General features: G+C 55.1%; 1 protein-coding gene across 1 annotated transcript; it reads right to left on the reverse strand.

Annotated features, from left to right (window-relative positions):
- Nucleotides 1-3,038: 3,038 nt before the first annotated feature.
- PHETA1 (PH domain containing endocytic trafficking adaptor 1) lies at nt 3,039-8,353 on the reverse strand. The gene is made up of 2 exons (XM_065524812.2): nt 8,231-8,353; nt 3,039-5,793 (listed from the first exon to the last, which is right to left on the reverse strand). Exon 2 carries the CDS (start codon nt 5,755-5,757, stop codon nt 5,044-5,046), a length of 714 nt encoding a protein of 237 aa, XP_065380884.1. The 5' UTR covers nt 5,758-5,793; nt 8,231-8,353; the 3' UTR covers nt 3,039-5,043.
- Nucleotides 8,354-8,737: the final 384 nt, after the last annotated feature.

The following is an 8,737-nucleotide window of genomic DNA, read 5'->3' on the forward strand; positions in this document are numbered from 1 at the left end:
ACCTCAGGTGATCCTCCCACCTCGGCCTTCCAAAGTGCTGGGATTACAGGCGTGAGCCACCATGCCCAGATTATTTGTTTTGTTTTGTTTTTTGAGATGGAGTCTCGCTCTGTCACCCAGGCTGGAGTGCAGTGGTGCCATCTTGGCTCACTGCAACCTCCCACCTCCTGGGTTCCAGCAATTCTCCTGCCTCAGCCTCCCAAGTAGTTGGGACTACAGGGACCCACCACCACGCCTGGCTAATTTTTGTATTTTTAGTGGAGACAGGGTTTTACCATGTTGGCCTGGCTGGTCTCAAACCTCTGGCCTCAGGTGATCTGCCCACCACGGTCTCCCAAAGTGGTGGGATTACAGGCATGAACAACCTCGCCTGGCCTTTTGCCCAATTTTAAATTAGGTTGTTTTTTGTTGTGTTGAGTTTTAGGATATCTCTATATTCTGCATATCAGATTGCAAATGATTTGCAAATATTTTGCCCACCTTTTTAAAAAGTCTTCATCAGAAAAATGCAAAACCTACAGCTAGGCTTAGACAACTTATTCTTTTATCATCTTGGAAGAGTTTCATGTTGAATGCTGAGGTTTTAGAAGTTAGGACAAGTAGCAGGAACTTTTTTTTTTTTTTTTTTGACACGGAGTTTCACTCTTGTTGCTCAGGCTGGACAAACTCCACCTCCCAGATTCAAGCGATTCTCCTGCCTCAGTCTCCCGAGTAGCTGGGATTACAGGCGTGCGCCACATGCCCAGCTAATTTTGTATTTTTAGTGGAGACGGGGTTTCTCCACGTTGGTCAGGCTGGTCTCGAACTCCCTACCTCAGATGATCTGCCGCCTCAGTCTCCCAAAGTGCTGAAATTACAGGTGTGAGCCACCGTGCCTGGCCGCAGGAACGTTTTCATAACAAAGTTTGTGCAAGGTGAGTGTGGCGAAGTCATCCGCAGAGGGGTTGGGGGAGCAGACAGTTGGCACCAGATCTAACCACATAGCACATAGCAGGGACAAAGCAGCCCCACTTAGGAACATCCGAGAGGCAGGGCCGTAGGGGGACATGATCTTCCTTCAATATTTGTTCACTCTTTAGGAAGGGGTAAGAAGCAGTGGCCCCTTTACTGTAACAGGAAATCCCATTCTAGCCCCAACCCGCACCCCACTGAGCCAACAACAGCCCTGCAGTTGGTTACCCAGAACCACCCTCAAATGTGTGCCAAACTCAGTATGGGGCATTTCCTTTAGAGTGGTCAACTTCATGACTGCAAGATGGATGCCAAAGTTCCAGACATCACAGACATTACTCCCCCTTCTCCACCCCCACAGAGAACAATGAAGAGCCTTTTTTTTTTTTTTTTTTTTTTTTTGGAACAGAGTCTTGCTCTGTTGCCCAGGCTGGAGTGCAGTGGCACGATCTCGGCTCACTGCAACCTCCACCTCCTGGGTTCAGCGATTCTCCTGCCTCAGCCTCCCGAGTAGCTGGGACTATAGGCGCCCACCACCATGCCCGGGTAATTTTTGTACTTTTTAGTAGAGACAGGGTTTCACTACATTGGTTAGGCTGGTCTTGAACTCCTGACCTCGTGATTTGCCTGCCTTGGCCTCCCAAAGTGCTGAGATTACAGGTGTGAGCCACCGCACCTGGCCAATGAAGAGCTCTTTATTGTGTATTTTGGAAGGAAGAAGACTCTTCCAACTCACATCTCATTGGCCAAAATCAGGCCACACGGCCGGCCACTCTCTGGCAGCTAAAGTTTAGCTATTCCCTGAGAGCCTATGGCAGCGTAACTGATTGAATTTGACTAAGTATTTAGGGTGGAAGGATGTTTGGCAATCAGCCTAACTTCTCACTGCATTGTCCTGCTTGAGGGCCTCACCTTCTACCCCGAGTGGCTTCTCAGAATATTCCTTCTGACCACATATGGTGCCCCCTTAGACTTGTGCCCTGAACACCTCCCCTGGGTCCAGAGGAATCACTGACATATCAGCAGTTGGATGTCCAGCATTTTGCTGCTGACCCTCCCTCTTGGAGCTGTTTTTCTCTCCCACTATTTCCCCCACTCTTTGCCCCATGCTGTATGGTGGCTGCGGTCACAAATGCCACAGGCAGTGCCCTGACTCAGCTTGTGTGGGGAGCCACTTCCCCAGCCCCCCATCTGTCAGCTGTGGTCCCACAAGAGATGGAAAAAATTATTCAGCATGCACTGGATGCTCACAAGGGCCACAATTCCCTGATCTTCATACTTCTCATTTCTTGAACATGAGGACTATAGGTTGCTCACCCTAAGCCATATGTTCCTAAATGTACAGGATTTTTCCAGGCCTGCAAGGGAGACCTGTGACCCAAACTGAGTCCATGTGAAGAGGACCTAGGGCTTAAGTCCATCATGCTAGGCCACCTTGGGCCAGCCCCTTCTGTGAACCCCCATTAACCCAGTAGACAGACTCAATCAGTCAGAGAGCGGATACATGGCATGAGCACCACTACCAGGCACGTGGTGCTCACGGCAGATATTACTAATCAATCACAGGCGCTTTCCTTCTGAACTTGCATCGGTGCCAGAGTCTTCACTCCAGCTCCCTCCACAGTCTCCATGAACTTATCAGTGAGAAGCATGCAGTTTCAACTATTCATCTGCCATCCTAATCAGGATTGTTAATGTCCCTCCCAACTCTCAGGTCTTCAGCCCAGTTAGCTTTCAAATCCTTGGCTTTTCCCTGCCTTCTCTCCCTTCTGAAAGGAACTCTGGGCTCCATTTTCCCTCATATTCCTCCTGAAGACTCTATCCTGTCATGGGATTCCAGAGATTTACATCCCTGCTCTGATTCTCTCCAGCTATGTGGCTTTGGCAAGTTTCATAACCTCAATGAGCCTGTTTCCCACATCTGTAAAATGGGACCAGCATCTGCCTTGAGAAGTGAGAATGCGCCTGGCAGGGCACCAGCCATGTGGTATCACCCACTAGTCCCTGCCCTTGCACAGCCTGCTCTGGGCTCTGCCAGGGAAATCAATCAAGGATTTTGATGGGGAAAAAAATGACATGATCAGCCATTACTTGACAAAATTTTATTTTAGCCCTTGCATCTCCCTCCCAGGCTGCCGGAAAGCTCCCCCGACACCCAACCTGGGAGGCAGCCTGACCCCACCTTGTGCTTTGGTAGGGGACATCCCCCACCCCTCTCTCCCAGGAGTCCAGGGCCAGCGTACCTTGAGAGTCTGTAAACCTACGCCAGGACTGGGGTTAACACCTCACCCCACCAGCTGAGTCTGCCAGGACACGGGGCTCTGGGCGGCTCCGAACCCCTCCCAAGCCCCAGATCCTGTGCCACCCCCACCCACACCGCTCAGGACTCTGGAAGGAGGTGAGCGGGGACCGTACCAAGACCCCAGAGGTGCCTGTGGAGGAGAGCAGGGCTTGCTGGGGGGAAGACAATGAAGCAGCCAAGGATCCCTCTCGAGGGGCTCCATCTCTGGCTGTGCTTCTCCAGCCCAAGCTGCCCCTCTCCCCAGGAGCAGTGACAACTGTTCCCCCAAGCCAAGCCCAGAGTCACAGATCATATCCCCTCCCACCAGCAAACAGGAAACTAAAGCAGTGAAAACATCGAGTTTTGTTGCCAGAAAAAAAAAAAAATGCACCCTAAGTATTTAAAATTCAGACTGAGGTCCCAGCCCACCGGGCCAGCCGTGAGCTGGAGAGGCCTTGATTGCAGACACACCCCCCTCCATATTTCCCCAAGTCCAAGGGTCTCCAAAGACAGAAAGAAGGGGTTTCGGGCTGAGTCTGTCACCAAGAGGCAGCGTTTGAGAAAATCAAGGTCAGGGTGGAGGTGTCCTCAGGCGGCCCCTGGTGTGGGGCATTGAGGACTGTAAACATGACCCAGGGTGAGGGCCAGAGGGTATTCCCAGCCCCGAGGTTCTCCCTGGATGAAGAATGGGCACTGTGGTGAGAAGAAAGGGGACCGGCGGTCAGCCCCGAAGCCAGGCAAGACCTGGTCCCCACCGGGAGTATGGGGGTGGGGGCTGAGCTCAGGAGGGGACCTGTTGGAGGGGGCTGCCTGGAGCTGAAGAGGGGCTCTGGAAGTTGCATTCGGTGTGAGGCTGTGTTTTCTCTGCCACTAGGTCAGCACCTGGGCCATCTTAGGTGGTGAGTCAGCTGGTGGCCTCCCCTCCCTGGGGGAACCTGCTAGAAGGTCACCTCGGGCCATGGCTGCCCAGCCCAGAAAGGGAGGTCAGGAGAGCTCCCAAGGGGCCCCAGGCCTGGGGGCCAAGACTGAAGGATGCAGTCAAGGAGTGTCTGGAAAGCCCTGTGAGAGCCACCACGGAGACAAAGACAGGGCCTGCAGCCAGAAAGCCACTACCACCAGGAGCACCACCATAAGGCCTGGCAGGGGACCCGGCAGAGTCCTGCCTCAGCCGGCCCAGGCCAGGAGCCCCAGCGACCAGGCAACCTCACCCTTCCGGTCCTGCACTAACACCTGCACCTGTGTCCCCGGTCGCCACCCTCCAAGCCACTGTCCTGCTCCTGGAGACAGGCAGGCACGGAGCCAGGTCAGCTCCTCTGGCAGGTCCTGGAGCAAGGCCAGGCCCAGGTATAGCTGCCACAACCGATCCTCTCTCTATCCACCCTGAGGGCCCGGTCAGGAGGTGCACTAACTGTACATTTGCTTTTCAGGCCACAGATTGTCCTCAGTCCCAGTGACCCTCTGAGCTGCAGGCCCAGCAAGGCCTGTTGCCAGCAAAGGCCTCTGCCAGGCAGCTCAGGCCAGCCTGGGGCCGGAGTTCTCAGGAAACCTCCCCCTCAGGCCCTGGATTCTCTTTAGTGTCACGTGTGACGTCCTCTCAAGGGTAGGCCTTCTGAATCACATGGTCCTAAAGGCCCATTCAGAATCCAGCACCTTCTCAGAGCCTGCATCCCCCAAAACCAGGCCATTCAGGGACTGGAGGCCAGCTTTGCCCATGATTTCCCTCAGGACCAGCTCCCCCAGTCTCTCCAGGACCCGGCCTGTCCCAGAAGGCGTGGAGCTTGCGTCCCCCTAAAACAGGTGCCCTGGTGGCCTCAGGGCTGGACCCGGCTGCTGAGCCACTGGCCGCGCAGGGCCCGGATCTCCTGGCCATAGCACTCATGCAGCCGGGCGAAGGGGGCCACGTCCAGGGGCCCGTGGGGTGCCGAGGCCCGGCGGCGAGGCGGTGGCGGAGGGGGCTCGGGTCCAGGTCTGAAGGTGGCCTCAGTGCTCCAGACAGCGCAGCCATTCTCCTTGGGCGGGAGGGCGCTGGGCCGGCGGGGCAGGGGCAGGGGCAGGGGCAGGGGCAGGGCTGGGACTGGGGCCGGGGCAGAGGGCAGGGACTGAGGCTGGGGCAGGGCCATGCCACCCCCGCCGCGCACAGCCGCCAGCTGCTGCTCCAGCTCACGCACCACCAGCCGCAGGTAGTCGAAGCTGGCACGCGACAGGGCCTTGACCCAACCCTCCATGGCGGCCTGACTCTCAGCGGCCAGCACGTAGGTGCGTGCCCGGGTCCCCGCGAAGCGCACGGCGAAGGCGAACTCCTCCGCAGCCTCCACCAGCTCCACGGTGCAGCCCTCCAGGATGATGACGCCCACAGGCTCGCGGCTGGCCGCATCCTCGAAGTAGAAGAGCATGTTCCCGCGCAGGACGAACCAGCGCCGGTGGTAGGCTGCGTGTCGCCCGCCCTTCTTGTACAGGAAGCCTGCGTTGTCCACTGGGGCGTCGCAGGTGGCGTAGAAGGCCAGGCTGCGCTCGTTCAGCTTCATGGCGGCAATCGCCGGGCCTGGAGGGGAGCCCGGGGCCTGGACCCCATGGAAGGGCTGTTACGCACAAGGCCACTGATGCTAGGTCACCCAGTGCCCCGATGGGACCTTGCGGCCACTCTACATCCCCGTTTCACAGATGAGGAAACTGACACTCACAGGGTGGAAGCAGGCAGCCCATGTGCCCACAACTCCTAAGGAGCAGAGACAGGACTGGAACCTGGGTCTCACCAGCCTCCCCAGACAGCCTCATAACCTCCTGCCCTCCTGTATCCCTGAAATAATGTTGTGAGTTCCTGCCGCATGCCAGACATTTCAGAGGGATGAACTCACTTGATCTCACAATAGACCTTAGGTTACAGGGACTGGCCTGGCTTGGGTTCAACAGATGAGGAAACAGGCACAGAGAGGTTAACTGCTTCCCCGGTGTCACAAAGCAGGTTGGGCAGGGCTGAAATCCTAACCCAGGCCTCATTTCAGACGCTGCTGTTTCCATCATCCCAAGAACAAGACCAGCTGGCCTTCCACAGTCCCTGCCAGGTCCCAGCCCTGACTGTGGTTCGACCTTGGTTTGTCCGTCCATGAAATAGGGATATGGGCGGAACCAACTTCAGAGACTTGTAGAGATTGACTTCATTCATGGAATGTTTATTAAGCATCTACTGTGTGCCAGGCACTGTTCCAGGCCTAGGGATAGAGCAAAAACAAGATGGACAGGGTCCCTGCCCTTGTGGTGTTGAAATGCCACTGGCAAGTGAAAGGGAGCAGACAGTTAACAGATAAGATGTCTGCCAGGTAGTCTCATGTCCTGTGGAAAATAAGACAGGGGCTGGGCGCAGTAGCTCACGCCTGTAATCCTAGGGCTTTGGGAGGCCAAGGCCGATCCTTCTCACCTGAGGTCAGGAGTTCAAGACCAGCTTGGCCAACATGGCAAAACCCCATCTCTACTAAAAATAAAAAAAAAACAGCCAGGTGTAGTGGTGCACACCCATAACAGCCAGGTGTAGTGGTGCACATCCCAGCTATTTGGGAGACTGAGGCAGAAGAATCGCTTGAACCCAAGAGGCGGAGGTTGCAGTGAGCCGAGATCACGCCATTGCACTCCACCCTGGGCAACAGAGCAAGACTCCATCTCAAAAAAAAAAAAAAAAAAAAAAAAAAGCCAGGCCTGGTGGGGAGTGCCTATAATCCCAGATACCTGGGAGGCTGAGGCAGGAAAACTGCTTGAACCCAGGAGGCAGAAGTTGCAGTCAGCCGAGATCGCACTACTGCACTCCTGCCTGGGGACAGAGCCAGACTCTATCTCAAAAAAAAGAAAGAATCTGGGCAAACATGCAAACCCAGGGTTAGGCTGACTTACAGGAAGGAGGGGCAGGGGGGCGTCCCATGCCATTTAGCATAGAGGACTCTAACTCCATGCCGTCAGCCACAGTGACCCCATTCACTTTCCCCCAAGGAGTATACGATGGGGCAATGCTGGCCAGGAAGGACTTATCGGGAGGTGGCATCTGCGTCCCTGGCCTGGCCACCTTCCCTTGGGGTTTTCCACGGCCATTTTAAGAGCCCACCTTATCTCCCACTGTAGAGCCTCAGCCTGCATAGGATGGTAGCTACATTTTTCAAGAGGCAAAGCATATAAAGTCCTGGTACGCAGTAGGCACTCAGTGTTCATTGCCCTGCCTGGGTGGCGTCTTTCTCAGAGCCTGGTGGAATGAGGTCAGGGTGGTGGCTCTCCTAGGAGCAGCTGACCGCAGTGAGGCCCTGTCGGACTACCTGACCTAGGGTGGAAGGGGTTGTCCTTGCCACCTCCTGTCACCCACACAGGCAGTCAGGGAAGGCTTCCTAGAAGAGGGAACATGAATTGTGACTTAGAAACTGAGAAAATGCCCATCAATGATAGAGTGTATAAAGAAAATGTGGTATATATACACCATGGAAAACTATCCAGCCATAAAAAGGAATGAGATCATGTCCTTTGCAGGGAAATAGATGAAGCTGGAAGCCATCATCCTCAGCAAATTAACACAGGAACAGAAAACCAAATACCGCATGTTCTTACTCATAAGTAGGAGTTGAACAATGAGAACACGTGGACACAGGGAGGGGCAGAACACACACGGGGGCCTGTTGGGTGATGGGGGTGAGGGGAGGGAACTTAGAGAACAGGTCAATAGGTGCAGCAGGCCACCATGGCACACGTATACCTATGTGACAAACCTGCATGTTCTGCACATGTATCACGGAACTTAAAAAAAGAAACTGAGGTCAGTCTGTCCTGACCTAGTGGGGGGCCAAGGCCAGAGCCCCCAAAGTCTCCAGGTGTTGAATCCCCACCCTGCCTCTCAGATACAGCTGTCCCTCTCTAAGCCACAGGGATTCACGCATTCCCCACACCACCACCCATCAACTCCCATGTGGATGCTGGCCCCAGTTCTCACAGGACCCTCCCGCCCCACTTGCCCAATTTCGCTCCTACCTCTCAGGCCACCACTCGCCTCCCTGCCCTCTGTTCAGCTCCAGCCTCAGCTTGCTCTTCTCTGGATTCAAATGTCAGCTCTGCAGCATCTGGGCTGGGGAACCCCAGGCAGGCTATTAACCTCTCTGGGCCTCCGTTTCTGCATCTGTAAAATGAGATCGTAACAGTGCCTAAGTCAGGGCTGTTGTGACAATGATACAGTGACTACACGGACTTTGCGGAGCACGGGGCCAGGCACACAACGCCTGCTGAGCACAGCTGCAGTTCACATTCTTCTTGGCTTTTCCCCAAACGTCCCCGTGTCATACTTCTGATCTCAGCAAATGGCCCTTGGTTTCCCTCTCACCCCCACATCTGATCACATATCAAGTCCAGTTGATCCCGCCTCTCCAGCGTCTTCCAAATCAGTTGCCTAATCTGTCCACTCCACCTCCCCATTCTAGGCCCCATCACCATTCACTGGAACGGCTGCTGTAGCCTCCACACAAGTCTCCTTGCCCCCCCGTC

Source organism: Macaca fascicularis, chromosome 11 (assembly GCF_037993035.2).
Source record: "Macaca fascicularis isolate 582-1 chromosome 11, T2T-MFA8v1.1".
Lineage (NCBI taxonomy): Eukaryota > Metazoa > Chordata > Mammalia > Primates > Cercopithecidae > Macaca > Macaca fascicularis.